This window comes from Fundulus heteroclitus, chromosome 2, assembly GCF_011125445.2.
Source record: "Fundulus heteroclitus isolate FHET01 chromosome 2, MU-UCD_Fhet_4.1, whole genome shotgun sequence".
NCBI classification, from domain to species: domain Eukaryota; kingdom Metazoa; phylum Chordata; class Actinopteri; order Cyprinodontiformes; family Fundulidae; genus Fundulus; species Fundulus heteroclitus.
In genome coordinates this window covers 13,820,656-13,838,396 of record NC_046362.1, presented here as the reverse complement: position 1 = coordinate 13,838,396, position 17,741 = coordinate 13,820,656, and the positions used below count along the sequence as shown (strand labels likewise).

General features: G+C 40.9%; 2 protein-coding genes across 6 annotated transcripts in view; one reads left to right on the top strand and one right to left on the bottom strand.

The window, feature by feature from the left end:
* cep152 (centrosomal protein 152) overlaps positions 1-17,741 on the bottom strand; it is a 63,759-nt gene that overhangs the window by 13,014 nt on the left and 33,004 nt on the right. Inside the window, exons 1-4 of one of the 5 annotated variants that reach the window (XM_021307457.2) lie at positions 4,499-4,729; positions 4,254-4,353; positions 164-273; positions 4-64 (exon numbers count right to left, since the gene is read on the bottom strand). The exons of 2 other annotated variants lie outside the window; for them this stretch is intronic. In XM_021307457.2, the coding sequence (XP_021163132.2) occupies positions 4-64; positions 164-273; positions 4,254-4,340 (258 nt within the window). In that variant the 5' untranslated portion in view covers positions 4,341-4,353; positions 4,499-4,729. Of the gene's footprint in view, positions 1-3; positions 65-163; positions 274-734; positions 990-4,253; positions 4,354-4,498; positions 4,730-17,741 lie in introns of those variants that run through there. 2 more of the 5 variants (XM_021307458.2, XM_021307459.2) reach the window with 2 other exon arrangements.
* LOC118566401 (N-acetylgalactosamine kinase-like) lies at positions 7,095-17,352 on the top strand. The gene is made up of 10 exons (XM_036148415.1): positions 7,095-7,266; positions 7,355-7,443; positions 12,089-12,212; positions 12,333-12,426; positions 12,538-12,684; positions 13,716-13,814; positions 13,923-14,075; positions 14,284-14,494; positions 15,719-15,920; positions 16,870-17,352. Exons 1-10 carry the CDS (start codon positions 7,217-7,219, stop codon positions 17,075-17,077), a joined length of 1,377 nt encoding a protein of 458 aa, XP_036004308.1. The 5' UTR covers positions 7,095-7,216; the 3' UTR covers positions 17,078-17,352.

The window sequence follows — 17,741 nt, the reverse complement described above, 5'->3', positions numbered from 1 at the left end:
GACCTGTGTGTGAGAGGTCGGCCGTGCATGGTCGGCCCAGTCCTGGTTCCACTTGGACTGCGGGCTGAGAGAAAGCACAAACACATCACCGTCTTCTCTCTGAAGCGAGGCGCGCCTCAAGTTCTCCAGATCAGACCGAAGCGTCAACAGAGACACGTGTTACCTGTCGCCGGTGCTTTTATGGCTGTAGGCCGAGCACTCCGGCTCCGGGGAGGAGGAGTCTCGGCTGTCCTCCAGCATGTCATCCGGTAGGTCTGTGAGCAGCTTGTGCAACTGCAGAGACGTGAGACATGGAAATTAGTCACCCCGGTCGCTCAGCAACAAAGTTATAAAGCAACACAGAGTAAAGAAATAACACGGAGAGAGCCGATCAATGACGACAGGAGAAGCAGGAAAAAGGAGGGGGAAGTAATCAGAAAAACATTAAAGTGAAAAAACTGTTGCTACTTCAGCTTTATGAAGATTCTGAGGTGAAACTAAAAGTAATTTGTTTTGGAGCGATTATCGTTCAACAAACTCTGACTCATGCTCCCACAATGAGTCCAATTTTACATCAATCAACAGGGAACCTTTTTGAATAAAGCGCCATTTGAAACTGACTAATATAATGCCCCGGCCATACTTTTAACAAAATATCAGCAGAGCAAATGTTGCATCGGTAAAAGACTGAACAGGCTCTCCAGTTCAGCCTGCCATGTGCGCTCAACAAAACAAGCAGAGCCTGCTGGACTTACTTCCCACAAGGACCGATGGATATTCCTCAGATCCTCCACCGTGTCCACGACCGACGGACCCATCGCAACACAATGACACATTTAACAAAAATCCTCTGATTCTATGCGTAAAGCTGCGAGGTAGGCGCCCCCGTCGCCTATTTGGTCTGCAGGGATGACCTCCAACGTGAAACATTCAAAGCGTGCGTGGCATGTCGTCGGCTCCCTGTGACAGCGCTGCGTTTCGCTCCCAGAGCCCTCCATTGTTCAACAAAAAAAACAAAAACAACAACATATAGCAGGGTTTACTGGGGCAGAAACATTCCAGTTACTGGCAGCCAGCCCGTTCCACTTGACCAGCCTGTGTGCAATAAGTAGGTTACCGTGAATATATTAAAAAATAAAAAGCTCAACTAAGATGGGGGAAAAAATGTTTGTTTTTTTTAGCAGCCCATTGGTCAGCAGCTCAGCAACATTTATTCCCTCGTCACTCAGGCTAAAACTGGATCAAGAGTGGAAGCAAACCTGAGAAAGTAGGGAGGCCACAGGGCAGAGCTAGTTTCAGCACGACACACCTGGGAGGAGGCCTTTTTGCGCCGAGCCAATAATAGCTCCCACACACACTGTGGGAGTGGAGGTGGACCTGTGACAGGGCGGCTGAGATTTTTGAAACCCAGACTACGCCCACTTCGTTGCTCCTGGAAGCAACGCTGTTCAAACAGCAAACAAGAACATGACAGATTTATCGCACGGCCGGATGAAAAGCAGGCAAGTGTTGTGTGGTGAGGCTGAATGGTTTTCATAAACAGTGATGTGACAGCTCTCAGTGACGGTGACACGGAGGGGAGCTACTGTAGAGATTTCTCCCAGCCGCCGTAAAGGTTGTCCAACCACGGCTCCAAACAAAACACACCTGCCCACACCGTCAAAGGTGCCATCGGCAGTAAAGACGACCACAGCAGAGCCTATACAATGCAGACGAGCTGAAAGCCAACCTGGGCTTTACTCAACACCTCAGCCACGCCACCTCATGATTGGCTGGGGCCGCACGGACGCAGATATTCATGCAAAACGAGCTCTAACCACGTGTGGAGTGAATTTACTGTTAGGTAGATGGAAGTACATCACAGTACACAGACTTTTCTGTTTTAAGAACACCGCAGTAAATTAACGTTTAAGTTATATTCCAATGCACGCAAATCATTATCAGTCCATGTAAAGTAGAAACCAGACATTTACATGTCAGTCATAAAAAGATAAAGTCTAATCTTTACTGTATCACATTAAACAAGACTAAACCTCTTCTGTTTCAGGTCAGTTAAGTTGTTAATGTCCAGAATGAAGATTGCCTTTTTTTTTTTTTTTTTTTTTTTTTTTTTTACACAAAATCATATTTATAAAGTATAATATGCCTGCCAAGTGGATCATTTATCAGTTTAAAAGGACCCTTTGGAAGCAGGTACGAAGCATACTTTTCATTAAGCCCCCTTTCTTTATTAAAGATTATCTTTCTTGGGGCTGATGCAATATTCTAATCTTGAATGACATTTTCTGATTAGCTGTAAGTGGAAAATCATCGTTAACTAAAAAGGCTTAAAAACTTCAGTCTGTGAATAATTAAGAACTTCACTTAGTTATTTAAGTTACGGAAATAAATTACATTTTCAATAATATTTTGATTTAATGTGACTTGAGGGCTGCACAGTGGCGCAGTGGGTAGCGCTGTTGCCTTGCAGCAAGAAGGTCCTGGGTTCGAGTACACCCCTGGGTCTTTCTGCATGGAGTTTGCATGTTCTCCCTGTGCATGCGTGGGTTCTCTCCGGGTACTCCGGCTTCCTCCCACAGACCAAAAACATGACTGTTAGGTTAATTGGCTTCTCCAAATTGTCCTTAGGTGTGAGTGTGTGTGTGAATGGTTGTTTGTCCTGTTTGTCTCTCTGTGTTGCCCTGCGATAGACTGGTGACCTGTCCAGGGTGTACCCCGCCTCTCGCCCAGTGAACGCTGGAGATAGGCACCAGCACCCCCCGCGACCCCATCAGGGAGAAGCGGTTTGGAAAATGGATGGATGGATGAATGTGACTTGCTCTATATAGAGATATTTTGACTTCAGACGTTTACATACTACTCTTTAGTATTTAGTGAAATTGGCAAATACTATTCTTCTACAATAAACTAGAACTAGGTCAGATTTTGTGGTTGTCCTTTCACGAGCTTCTTATATCGGTTTGCTGGAGTTTTTATCGATTCCTCCTGACAGAGCTTGTGTAACCGAGTCAGGTTGCTTTTCTAAAACCTTTTCACATCTAGCAATGTTTTTCTATAGGACTGAGATAAGGGCTTTGTACAGGCTACTCCAATACTTTTCGATTCTTCCGCTACTTTCTAGCTAGTTTGGCTGTATGCTTAGGATCAGTGTCCAACAGGAAGACCGATTTGTGGCCCAGGCTTCAACTTCCTGACTGGTATCTTGAAATATTGCTTTAATATTTCCACATATTGTCTTTTCCATATATTGTGCAACTATTTTGGGAAGCACACCTGCCCAAAACAATGACACCACCAAACCCGTACTTCACTCTGAGAATGGCGCTGTTGTGAGCCTTGCAAGTATCTCCCCAATTCCTCCGAATGTAATGATGGTCACCATGGCTAAACACTTTCATTTTAGTTTCATCAGACCACAGGAGACTGATAAACACATTGCCCACAATATCTCTGAAACAGAGAACCCATTTCATTCCTGAATGAACAGAGGAACGGTTCTCTTCCTGATCTTTTGGTTTTTCCACAATGTTACACAGAGGGAGAGTGTTTGATGGCTTCCAGTTAGGGCTGCACAATATACCGTGACTATATCATTATCACAATACCAGTCTGTGCAATATTCATATTGCAAAAGAATGTTTGAGGTGCACCAATTGTTGGCTAATATGTTTTAAGTGTTATTAACTTGAATTTTTCATGCCAATGTAATATTTAGGCTGTTGGACAGCAACTTTTGCCAGATGCTCACACAGGACACCAATGGATTGCCTACAATGCTAAACGTAACGTGGTCATGCAAGCACAGATGAAAAAATTAGGAAAGGATAAAATAGGCACATATCACTTGATACCATCATCACAATATTTACCATTTTTATTGCCGTCGCAAGATTTTCTAATGTTGCGCAGTTTACTTCCAGTTACCTCTTGTTGTGAATTAACCAAACATAGTTAATTCACATCATTATCTGAGTTTTCCCAAATCGCTTAAATACATAGTAATTTCATTTTATGTAGGTACCTGACTTTGACGAAGGTAAGAGTTCATGCTCTGAAAAAATTACATATCTCATTTTATAGAATTATGACATGGAGACTATTTTGGAAATACCAAGTGACCTAAAACAGGAAAGGTATAGTGCCAATGAATGGCAGGTACATTAAAAATAATCAGGTGTAATGCTGTGTTTATATTTAGGTTCAGGTGTAAAAATCATGGCTTGAAACACGTTTCAGCAAATAGCTGAAACACTGTGACAGGGTGAGTTTTGCACCTCTTGCTCTCTCGCGTAGTCTTCTTGGTCGTATTCGTCTTCATCATGCTGAGTCTGAAGAGCAGCGCTGTCAAAATCAATCGACATGTTGCACTGCCTGCTGGGGAAAGAGAGTAAACAGTCTGGTCAGCTTGGTACTCTGTTCACGTATCCAGGGACAGTACAGTCACGTATAAAGCTAACCTCAAATGCATGTAAATCAGTTTTTTTGTTGTTACAAACAGATGTGCTCATTTATGACTTACCGACTGGAACACCGGAAAAAGTTTCTTTTAGTAGCTCATCCAAGCAACGCTGCCTTTGACCGCTGGATGCTACCCATGCTACTGTTTACATGAAAAAGCTGCGACGAAACTGAACTGTTTGTTTCCTTTTTAAATAAACAAGTGCGTGGAAAAACCTTTACATCCGGGTTGTTTCTCCTAAACGCAGCCAGTACGGAGTTTAACGCCACTTTACGAGCGTTTTCCCAGGCAGTAAACTCTGTAAGTTGCAATGCTAACTCTGGTTAGCTAGCTAACTAGCCTGTTGAACATCCTCGTACCGTTGACTCGCCCACTTTGAAAACTCGCGCGCTTTAGCAGCGCCAGACTCGCGCGGATCGTGTACACAACAGGAACAAAGAAAAACTGCTCAACAAGTGTATGCAGCATCAAGAATAAGCAGAATAAATACTATTTCACCGATTTATTCATTCGTATCCCCTACACTTAGTTGAACGGACATGTTATAAATGTTTGGGCTTTCGTTTCTTTCTCCGGACCGGAACCAAACCAGGTTAGCAACGTTTCCATGGTAACACCTTTGATAGAATTCTGGGTAGAGTAGTTCTTGGTACTCGCTACAGTTTATGAGCTTGATAGTTTACTCCAAATTATTACTGATTCAGTAGTAACCAAGATAGATGGATAAAATAACATAATAATAATATTGGAGGAATATTTGATTTAAAAAACCAATAGCTGCACGAAAACGTGTGCCAAAAAATATACCTTTTATAACAAAACGTCATGGTGCTAATCTCTTCCATGTTTGTACAATATTGTCATGATTATTGTCATTTTTAGATTTTGTGATGCTCTGATTTAAAAAAAAAAAGAAAACAAAAGACACGGTGATTCAGTTTGGCTTTTAGTTGAAGCAGTTACTAGTTGTGTACTATTTGCGTTTATTTTCACTGCTGCCCATTAAGCTGGAATTATTTTCTTTTTGGACACGTTCCTTTTTACTGCGGTTATATTTTAATTGTGACATGTTTGGTATAGAAAAATTAAACTGAAGAGGTGTAGGCGCTATCTGTCAAGAATAAATCACATTGTCACTTACATTTGACGAGAAGATGAGGTAAAACATATTTCATACCCTCTCCATGTGCAACAAAGTATTGATTAATCAATCAGTCAAACTGCTTCTGGATCACCTTTCATACAGCCAAATGCAATACAAAGTGCTTCACAGAAGAGGCACATCATTATATTTAAAAATGTATTGTGCCACCTGTATTAAACACTGACTGAATAAAAAAAGTGTGGTTTTCTCACACATTATTAAACTTAGGCATATTTAGAAAATACAGCAAAACAGGAACCTATTAGGTTGTAGAACAGAAACAAATAAGATGAATAGAATAAAATATGTAAAACACTTATAATCCACACGAAAAGCCTCACTATCAATCTACATTGAGTCATGTTGTATTTTTTGTGTGTAATGCCCTCCGCTTTTCTGTCATTACATCCTCCCCTTCCAGGCACATCAGTTAGTTTTGGTTGAGACGCTGATGCTGCTCCGCCATGCAACACGGCTAAATGGCGCTATTTAAGTAGTAATTTAAAGGTAGACTGGACAATTTTTCCGGAACTGTAGGTAAGCAACGCCTAAGTCACTTTTTGAGGAAAGGCCCCACATACTCGAGAGTACTTCACTCCACGGAGGTCCACACATACTCGAGGGCGGACTCGAAGCTGACGTCTGCCGGACAGGTCCGTCAAAAGATCCATTTTTACGATCTTACGTGGTGTCGCACAATAATCTGCCCGGCAAGAAACGATGGTCACATCGAACCGTGACACTGAGCTGGAGACACTGAGCTGCTCCAAGCAGGCGGTTGCAAGGACGTGCAGCATCACAGTCCCTCTCTGTTCGCACTGACAACTGTTATTACAATATACATAATGCTGAGATTATAAAACTTTTCATGTGCTACAAAAATCTCTATAATATTTTAAAATTTTTTGCTTGTTAAAACGTAATACAGTATAGGTTTCATGTTTGTACTAGATATGATCATGTTGTTCCTGTTACGATGTTGTTAGAACTTTGAAACTTTTGTAATAATGTGATAATTGGAATATTGGAATATTATTAATCCTCATGTTATCTACTTGATTCAATAAAAGAATGGAATGGAAGTTTTTCTCCTCTTCTTTTATATTAGCTGTCTGTTTTGACTTAAATCATCCACAACAGCAGAATGGATCAGTGGACCTTTAATTCTTACTGGGCTACAAAAATATATACAAACCAATAAAAAATAAAATAATGTATATATATATATATATATATATATATATATATATATATATATATATATATATATATATATATAATTCACTGTGCAATCAGTAAGTGTTTCGGACTGTAGATTATTAATAAAACTATACAGACACGTTCAACCACAAATAGAGATCAGTGTGTTCAACGCGAGTGGGCTTCGCTTTCTACGGTGGCCAGTGTAGGACAATAGTTTGTGGCTCTCCGGTTTCCGCGTCTTGCCTCTGTAGCTGATCTCGAGTCAGATCCCACTCAACACACGGCAGCCACATTGTGCCTCAGCTGACCGGAGGTCGGTGGTTTCATATCCGGGATTGCTGTGGAGGACTGTCAGCTGACAGCAGTCGGGCTGTGTGAGTTCTTCGATCAGAAACCGATTTAAAGCCAAATAATCTCGGACGCGGGTAAACATGGCCTCTAATCCACCCAGACTGAAGATCGAGATCACGTCTAATGAAAGGTGAGAAGCAGCGGCAGGTGCTGATTGGCCGCGGTTGAAATCTGCACTTCATCTCCTGTTGACCAGTTCTTATTCTTCTCATGCACAGGCTGAAAAACTTGAAATGTCACTTTGAAGCAAAGTTTGGAGAATCTCCTCTCTTCTATGCACGTGCACCTGGAAGGGTAAACCTAATAGGTAATTAAATACAAAATAAAATAATCCATTATTTTAGAAACATAAAGCATTAGACATCTTAAAGTGTTTTTACTTTTACATTGTTATTATTTTTTATTTCATTTTCGTATTCAGATGGTTGTGTTTCACTAAAGTCTGTTAGTCTAAACCCACCAGACCACATTTAATATGATTAAAAGCCAAATTAGTTGCACATTGTCCCATGAAGGTCCTCTAGGGAGTGTATGGTTCGCTGTGGGGCTTTATGAAAGTATTCTTTTTACATTTTTTAATCACAAACTTTATTATAATTTCATTGGATTTTAATTTGACAGACCTAAAGTAAAGTAGGACAAGGATATGGATGTCTCTTTAAAGTTTGTTTCCAAATGAAAATATTAGATCTCTGACATGCAACCAGAGGTGGACAGAGTACAGAGCTTCATTACTTGAGTAAAAGTACAGATACCCCTTGCTAAATTTTACTCAAGTACAAGTAAAAGTACTGCAGTCAGATGTCTACTTAAGTAAAAGTACTGAAGTACTTGTTTTTAAAAGTACTTGAGTATCAAGAGTACATTTTCTAAATATTGCATTACTACTGCCACAGTGCTTACATTTTTGTACAGAAATGTCCTACACATCGAGTTATGAAAAATGTTAATGTTAATACCTTGGAGAATGTAAAAGGAATTGAAAGTAAAACCAAGTCATTTAATCTTTTTACCATGTTGCTTTATTTAACATTTCTCACAAGGCAGTAGCACAATGGCAACACTCTGACAAACCTCTGCTAGAGTTTGAATGTTTTTTTTGCACCCACATTTGAACCTGACTGTGTTAAACACACCGCATACTAAAGAACATCAAACCAAATGCTCGGCTTAATTTTTGTAGGCAGTGATGAAGTTCTGTTTGGATAAACACAGCAAACACTTGAAGTGAAAACTATCATTCAATTGTTCCGAAAATTGAAATAGTCGGGCGAGGTGGGGCCACGGGTTGACACATTCCCGGGATGGAACTGCTGCGTCTTCATCCATTGTTCGTCTCTTGTCTAATAAATCTGACCATGGAGTTGATTTCGGCGGAAAGCTGAATGGGATTGCTGATGGGCTGTCCCAATCAGTGGCGCCTTGCCGCCTGCACAATCCAATCACGTTTGAGAGGGAAACAACAAATTAAAGGTTTCCGAGATTTTTTTTATTTTATTTTATTTTTTTAGAAGATTTTTTTTTTTTACTCACAGTTATGGATAGAAATGTAGCGGAGTAAAGAGTACAATATTTACCTCTCAGATGTACTTGAGTAAAGTCATGAGTACTCCCCAAAAATTATACTCGAGTAAAGTACAGATCCCTCAAAATTGTACTTAAGTACTGTACTCAAGTAAATGTACTCCGTTACTGTCCGGCTCTGCATGCAACCAATACTTTGTAGTAGGGGTTGGCATTTATCGTATCGGTTATCATTATTGTGAAAAATATCTTGTGATGAAAGTTCGAATTTATCTTGACAACAATAAACGATATATGAAAAGCCCACAAACTGCCAATGCTGCCAGCATTGTTAGTTTTGTCATTTTCTCCACTGTTGGTTCCTTAAGATTATCAGTAAATCAAACAGTACGAATAAATGCCGTTAATGTGTGCAGTTTGGTAATAAAAATCACACTTCTGTCCTGGTGAAGCCTCTTTAAAATGCATGTCTTCCCCTTGAGAACCAAAGAAAAAAAAGCATCTTCCAATTTTTTTATGGGATTTCCTACTTGTTTAAGCTTCAAATAACACCAAACAATATATTTTTTTAATTAAAATTTCCTTGCATGTCTACTGTAGTGGACAACAGGATGAACTAAGTCTAAAGTTACAACATAAATAAAAGAAAATGAACACCCTCTGGTTTTAGAATGACATTAACCTAAGAAAACATTACATTTGATAAAAAAAATCTTCTTTGCCAAATCTTCAAAGATTCTGCTATGGATGTGCTTGTGAAAAGTATCGGCTTGGACTCCAGCATTTACGGATTTTAGGGTCGTCTTCGTCAGCAGGAAGCCCAGGTGGCGCAGGTGTGAATCTGTTATGGAAGAAAGTAATAAAATCAATTAAAGTCAATCTATCAGGAGTAACCGAGATTTTACATATCCTTTCCTACTCCCTCTCTGGCTCCCACTCTATGCCATCATAATCTCCTCCATCTTCTTCTTCTCCTGCTCCTATCACAGGCTGATCCTCGTCCTCCTCCTTCTCCCCGTCTCACAGTTCTCCTTCTGCTGTCTTCTATAGAACCCTTTCTGCTTCACTTTTGTCCTGAAGTTGCCCTGGTGTCCACTACAAAAGACAATTAAAACAGTTAAGACTGCTATTTCAAAAGAGAAATCATTAAACATTGACATGCTAATTAACAAGATAATATATACTTATCATGGCAACAATAGAAACTGATGTAGAATATTTGACTTACTTCGGCCATTTTGATTCAGGGGGAGTAAAGGAGAACTCCCGGCACATAAACCTATCACATGACACAACACTGGAAAGGGCAGAAAGTCCTCAGAACATTGCTGTGTGGTTTGATAGGGTAGTCCAAAATAGTAAGCGAAGATAAAGGTGAACACAATGTTCACTATAAAGGACACAAAGGAATGTGCCAGGTCTGAGGAGGTTAAGAGCACTATTTGTGTTTATGGGCCTTGAATTGCTTGCAGTTACCTAAAAAATAAAGTCTGCTAAGAAGCTGCAAACAAACTTTGATCATGATCCCAATAGTACCACATCTCACCCACTCCTACTGTGTAGAACCACTTTTCACTGCAATTGCTGCTTGTCTTTGAGCTTCACACATGCCACACTGCAATTTGTTTGCCGTACACTGAGCTTTGAACCTGTTCCTCTGTAGCCCCGGCTGTATGCTTAGGGCCATTGTCCTGCTAGAAGGTTAAGCTCCGCTCCCTGTTGTTCAGGAATCGGGGGCGTGTTCAGCTCCGCTCATCTTCCCATCAACTCTAACAAGCGTCCCCTGTCCCTGCTCAAAGGAGCTCCACATGTGCGGTGCAGCCACCGCATGTCGCTGTGGAGACGGTGTGTTCAGGATTATGCGGAGTGTTGCTTTTCCACCAAATGTAGTGTTTTGCATGTAGGCTAAAAAAAAAAAGCAACAGCTCCTTTTTTATCTAATCTGAGCAGAGCATCTTCCTCCATGTGCTTGATGTTGCCCTACATGGCAAAATGCAAACAGGGGTTCTTGTTGACTTCCTCTCCACAGTGGCTTTCTGCATGCCCCTCTTCCACAGTGGTCAGATTTGTTGAGTTCACAACTGTTGCCTCTTTGTCTGATTGGTTCCCTTATATGGGAAATATTTGACCAATCTGTATAATAGTGGTGGCCTAGTGGTTAGGGCACAGAGCTTTGGTCCCAGAGGTTCTGAGTTCAACTCCCACAAGCTGCCATTCTGGGTCCCTGAGCAAGACCCTTAACCCCCAATTGCTCCCCAGGCGCCACACAGTGGCAGCCCACTGCTCCCCAAGGGAATGGGTTAAGATGCAGAAGTGAATTTCTCCATTGTGAGATCAATAAAGTTCAATTATTATTATTATTATTATTATGATTGATTTTGACTTTGTAAAGTGCCTCGAGATGACATGTTTCATGAATTGGCGCTATATAAATAAAATTGAATTGAATTGATTAATGCTGTCTCTGCTCGACCTGATCAGGTTTACAATCTTGCAGTATCCCGCTCTGTCAGACATTCAGGGCTCGGATATTGTTTTATACCTTAACTGTGCTTTAAACTTCACACCCGTCTCCATGACTCATCTGCTGCGTCTCCTGGGTCTTCACGATGGTTGTTAAGTAGCACTCTCTAGTAGGGCTGGACGATATAGAAAACGACGAAATATATTGATGATATAGAAATCATATTGATCCATATCGATAATTGTCAACAAATTCATTACATATATTTTAAGTGCAGCCCTGACCCTTTTTTTTTTTTCGCTGTTGCTTAATGACATATTTTAGATAGAGAACACACAAACACTGAATACAAACTCAACCCTTTGTTCAACCAACTTTTGACCAAAACGGCAAGATTTTAAAAAAGAAAAAAGAACGCGTGCTTTCTGAACTCTTTGAAGGGGGCGGAGCTTGGTTCCTGGGTCTGTGTTTGTGATTGGTTGGAGGATGTAATGACTGTAGTATTAATCCACATGTTAGGCTAGAATGCAAAAGAAAGGAAAACTGTTATTCTATTGAACTTTTTACTGACCCTTTTTTTTCTATCACCGATTTGCGTCTATCGATCGATTATATATTGTTATTGAACTATAATCCAGCTATACTCTCTAACAGGCCTTCACAGAAACAGAAGAGATAAAATCACACACAGGTGGACTCTCTTTTGACTTCTAATGGCCGGTGGTTGCACTGTGGATTTGATCTGGAATTATCATTGGAAAATGAAAACGTTCAAACCTTGAAGTAACTGAATAAATGGTTAAATATTTTTGGAGAACTAATCAGAGTTTAGGGGTTGAAGTATTACTACTATTATAGAACTTGAGGACCTAAAATGTGGAACCACAAATGCAAAAAACAGTAGAAATGTAATGAAATGTAATTGTCTTAAATATTTCTTTGCTGTATTTGTCTCATTCACCAGGCGAGCACATTGACTACTGTGGCTACTCAGTCCTGCCCATGGCTATCGAGCAGAGTATCCTGACTGCCGTGTCTGTGAACAACTCTGGGATGATTCAGATGGCGAACACAAATCCTCAGTACCAGTAAATGGCATTAATTAGTGTACTTTTAATTTACTTGGAAAAACCTCTTTAAGGGTTTTAAAATACCAGTGTGGTTCTACTATACGTTGTCCCAAAGGCTTTTTGTCTGCTGCTTTGCAGGGATTTTAAAGTGCCGTGCTCGGAGGAAATCGTCATAGACAGAAAAAACCCAAAGTGGTATTATTATTTCCTCTGTGGAGTCAAAGGCATCCAGGTAAGATGTGCTGGCAGAGGTGCACATGTGTTTGCGTAGCGGTGAAATGAAACGTTCTTTTAATATTTTAATATCCCCCGGTATTGTAAGTTGGCTTTCCTTTTCGTGCAGGAGAAGTTTGGGATCTCTCGTTTGGCCGGGATGTCCTGTGTTGTGGACGGAACCGTTCCTCCCAGCTCCGGTCTGTCCAGTTCAAGTGCCTTAGTTTGCTGTTCTGGCCTCTTAACAATGGAGGCGAACCAAAAGTCTCTCTCTAAGGTATAAAAAAATCTAAATCAAATTCTAACTGAGCAACATACGGTAACTTGCAAAGAACCAATTCTACCCCTGGACTTTTTCACATTCAATAATATTGCAAACTTCAGTCTTTTGTACAGCACAGCACCAGTTGTGCCCAATTGTGAAGTCAAAGGAAAAAGGCACCTGGTTTTCAAAATCTTTTTGTTAATACTGATCTGATGAGTGTACCCATGTATTCAGCTCCTCTGTGTCACCCTCCACAAGCTACAAGTCCTCCCGCTTTAAACATCTGAAGAGCGAACATTTCGCTCCTTATTCATTGCAACATAGCAGCAGCCCAGTTAGACTGATGGAGAACATCTGTGGATTACAAATCTCAAGTCTGCCTCAGACTCTCTGCTCTGGTCTTTGACTAGGCCATTCTAACCAAAGCACATGCCTTGATCTTCATCCCTCCGTTGTAGCTCTTGCTGTAAAATCTTTTGCAGCTGGTTTTCTTTCTAGATCACGCTGCATTTAGCCACCAGTAGGTTTCATTGTGGAAACAAACCCCTATTTTTATTTCTTTTTTTCAGAACAGCTCTAGTTATACAGAACCTAAATGAAGCCCAGGTGGACTTTACTAGATGGGTAATTGGTTGCACTTGATCTTATTTATGGGGCATCAGAGTAAACGGGGGGTGAATACAAAGGCCCACTAATCCTTTCAGATGTACATGTGTAACGGAAACTAAAAAGTATGCATAATTTTCCTTCATCTTCACAATTATACATTAAATTGTGATATTTTATCCCATATAATCCCAATAAAGTCCATAAAAGTTGGTTTGCTGGTGCAAATCTGTACCATAATGTTGAGGCCACCATGAATATTTTCAGGTTGAGTCCTTAAACTGGGGTAGAATAGCCAACAAGACGACGCATGCAATAATGACAACCTTTTAATGTGTTTACCTTGCTTCTCCTCAATGTAAAGGAGCATTTGACATTTTGTGGAGATTTCATGGGTGTTTGTTGCTCTAAATTTTTCTCCATAATCCGTCCTCCAGGTGGCTCTAGCTGAGATATGTGCCAAAAGCGAGTGCTACATCGGGACCGAGTCAGGAGGCATGGACCAGTCCATTTCATTCCTGGCAGAGGAAGGAACTGTATGAAACCCCCCCCCCCCCCTTAAAATCACATCACATATTACTGTAAATCTCTATATTCAAGTGTTTATTAAAGGAACAGACATCACAATTTCAACTGCTTATTAGGCAAAGCTGATAGAGTTCCAGCCTCTGAAGGCCACCGACGTCAAGCTGCCAGACGGGGCCGTGTTCGTCATCTCCAACTGCTGCGTCGAGATGAACAAAGCTGCTTCTTCTCACTACAACATCCGCGTGGTCGAGTGCCGGATCGCAACGAAGGTGTCGAGCGCCCACAGCTCTGCGCTTGATTAGTTTTATTTATATAAGCTAAGGAAAACATTGCGATCCATTTTTGATGTGGCATTTCTGGTTCAGTTTGAGACTTAATCAAATGCAGTGATGGCCTAATAGTTGCACGACTGTAAATTCACTGATTAAAGGAACACTCTAAAGGATAACACGCAGCGTCCCCCTGTCTGGCCTTCAGATGTTGGCGCAGGCACGAGGTCTGGATCCAAGCGGCTTGTTGAAGCTCTGTCAGGTTCAGGCGGCGCTGAAGGCCTCCCTGGAGGACATGTTGGTCCTGGTGGACGAGGTGTTGCATCCTGAGCCATACGGCCGTGAGGAGATCTGTAAAGTGCTGGGCATCACCTCGGAGAAGTTGTGCGCGGAGCTGCTGAGCGCCAACACTCAGCATGGTGGGTAACCGAACGGCGCGGTCCATTCTGGAGTCACGTTTACCACCTGATCCAGTCAAATCTCAGATATAGGTGTTTGATCTCCTTTGACCAGCAGATTAGTAAAGTGCCCATCTTGCTCAGAAATGAATCAATATATCATTTATACATACTTCTTACTGTAACTTGTATATAAACACCAGTCCACAGTCTCAGTTTCTTCATTTCCAACCTCTCCACCACTGCAGTTAGACCGCTCTGATGACAGATGGACCACAGTCACCAAAAACACCACTGGTGACCGCTTGCATCCCCCCTGCTCTTAAAGACACATCTCAGGTCCTTCTGTTCCCCTAGTGAACATCTACATGAACCAGAGAAGGGTTACAAGAAAGTTATTTGACCAAATGAGACCAAAATCAATCTCTTTGGCATAAACCAGCCAAGTTTTGGAGGAAGAGAAATACATAACCCAAAGAAGTAATTTCTTCTACCAAACACAAAGGTGGACACGTCATGCTTGGGGCTGTTTTTCACATCTAGGGGTACAGATCGACCTGTCCTCATTTTAAGGCCAATGAATGGGGCCAAACTGAGCAGGAGAACGCTGAAGATGACTCAAGCATGCCAATACCCGAAGACAAAGGAGTGGGCAAATAAAAACACTGAAGCCAGGGAGTCACCTGATCAGTCTCCAGACCCCAATCCTACAGAAAATCTGTAGAAGGAGCTGAAACGTCAAGCTGCAAGGCAGCAGCCAGGAAACCGGCAGGGTTTAGAGAGTTTCTGTTAAAAGGAGAAGGTCAAGATCCCTCCTGGGATGTGTGGAAACTTGGTGAGCTCCAGAAAATGTCTTTGTGCTGTTCTTGCCAGCAAAGGTTTCTGCCCCATCAAAACATGATGGATCAAATACTTATTTCAGTCAGTGACCTGCATTTATTTTTTAAATGAGTTTTTTTCAATTGATATTCTGTCAGCAGGGAATGAGATACTTATGTTTCCCCACTGTTGATGCTAATCAGACAAGCTTTTTTTTGCCAGTCATTTATCTTTATTTATCCAGATTTGTTTTCATTATAACAATGCTTCAGTTGCTGAAATACAGATGATATTTGAACTTCTTCTTTCTTTTTGTTGCAGTATTTGGCAAAATATATGTCAGCGTCCTAAGACTGGTTTTGCCGAAGTCACAGACATTTTAAAACTTCCAATGTTCAAGTCTTTGCCCCTTCTCCTCTCGCCCAGTGACGCACTTCAAGCTTCACCAGCGAGCCAAGCATGTGTACGGTGAAGCTGCGCGCGTGATGAGGTTTAAGAGCGTGTGCGACGGCGGTTCTGATGAATCCATAAAGCTGCTCGGAGAGCTGATGAACCAGAGCCACGCCAGCTGCAGAGACCTGTACGAGTGCAGCTGTCCAGAACTGGACCAGCTGGTGGACATCTGTCTGTGAGTAAAGCAACACAAAAAAAAACAACGATTTTTGTCATTGTCGTGCTTGATTAAAAATAAAATTGCTAGCTGAGAGGCTGTAATTACTCATCAAGTCAAATCTAGACAGACTCTCAGTCGTGTTTCGGCGTTCTTACTGAATACAAAATGTTGTTTGAAAAGTTTTTAGATTGCATTCATAATTATGTTATTATTAACCTGTTGTTTGTGATTCCTTTAAAATGATGCCACTCAGCTGGTGCTGATAAGATATTTAGACTGTCGGTAGGGAGAAAACTAAATAGCTTTTAACAAGATTTGGGGGCGAGCCAGACCATTGATGCTCCGCTTGTTTTACATCATTAATATTGTCACCTTATATGCCGTCGGAAATGCTCATCAGCATTCTCATAAATAGTTTCTGTGTGTCGTTTAAGATTATGAGGATATAACAAACTTTAGATTTACCAAAACTGTATCTGTAATTTATCTTTTGGAAAGAGAGACTACATCTAGAACCGCCTGAGATGGATTTGTTTACATCTAGTGCCACCATGTGGCCACAAATGTAAATTTATCTCTGTGTAATTCTGAGTTTTTCTTTTTGAATTAATCTACAAAAAATACGTAAAACCTTGTAATAACAAATTGTAGTTTACTGAGCTGTACGTGTTTAGCTAATTACTTTTACAAAAATTTTAAATGTACATTTTTCTTGTTACTGCTTCTTGTATGCTTTGTGTTTTATAGGTATATAAGAGTATATAGGCATGATCAATTACCTCTCCCACACCCTCTACTCAAGCTATTGATTTCAGCTTTTACCAATGCAGGAAAATAGCTCTGATACTTCAGTACTTCTCTCTTTATTTATTGGAAATTTTCCCTGAAGATTATTGCCGCTGAAAGCTGATGTTTAAGCGCCTCGCCGTGACTCTGACTCCTCCATCGTTTCTTCTGGTTGCAGGAAATCAGGCGCCGTGGGCTCCAGGTTGACAGGAGCTGGCTGGGGAGGCTGTGCTGTCTCCATGGTTCCCAGCGGGAAGGCCGAGTCCTTCTTACAAGCCGTCAGAGACGCCTACTACACGCCCGACCCGCACAGAGCAGCAATGGAGAAACAAAGCTTGTTTGTGACGAAGCCGGGCGGCGGCGCTGCACTTCTGCTGGAGGAGTAACAATGTCTTACCCATCCATCTTTATTTTGCTAACTTTGTTTTTCAAATCAACTAAAACAAAGGGAAATTTGGGATTTTTTTTTACTACACTCTGAAGCTGGAAATGATGTTTAATCTTTTACTTCACTGTATAGACGGGAACATAAGGGCCAAATTTACACTTCTGTGATATGTCTTTTGTTATGATTTTTTTAATATAATTAGTATTAGAAACATGAGAAATGGTGTCAAATGATTTTTTTCCCCCAAAAAATAAAACAGCACTACAGTAAACATATTTGTTGTGTATAAAACACAGCTGCACTTTATTAAGGATGAATATATCTCCAAAAATGTTTAATTAAAAAGCAAAAGGAATAATGAAAACATGGCAATGATGAATACTTGACATACAGCATAAACAGGACAAGTTTCAAGTTGTGAAGATAAGACCCTAAAACACAGCTGCACTTTATTAAGGATGAATATATCTCCAAAGATGTTTAATTAAAAAGCAAAAGCAATAATGAAAACATGGCAATGATGAATACTTGACATACAGCATAAACAGGACAAGTTTCAAGTTGTGAAGATAAGACCCCAAACTGGACTTTGGCTTCTGGACCGTTCTCAGTTCCCTCTGGAACAGCGACGGCAGACCCTTGCTGCTCATTTACTGGTCTGA

Bases quoted from the DNA above. Each gene is read 5' to 3' on its own strand.
- LOC118566401 (XM_036148415.1), top strand. From the start codon at position 7,217: ATGGCCTCTAATCCACCCAGACTGAAGATCGAGATCACGTCTAATGAA. The intron at 13,815-13,922 runs GTATGAAACCCC...ACTGCTTATTAG, and splicing joins TCCTGGCAGAGGAAGGAACT to GCAAAGCTGATAGAGTTCCA. The intron at 15,921-16,869 runs GTGAGTAAAGCA...TTCTGGTTGCAG, and splicing joins CAGCTGGTGGACATCTGTCT to GAAATCAGGCGCCGTGGGCT.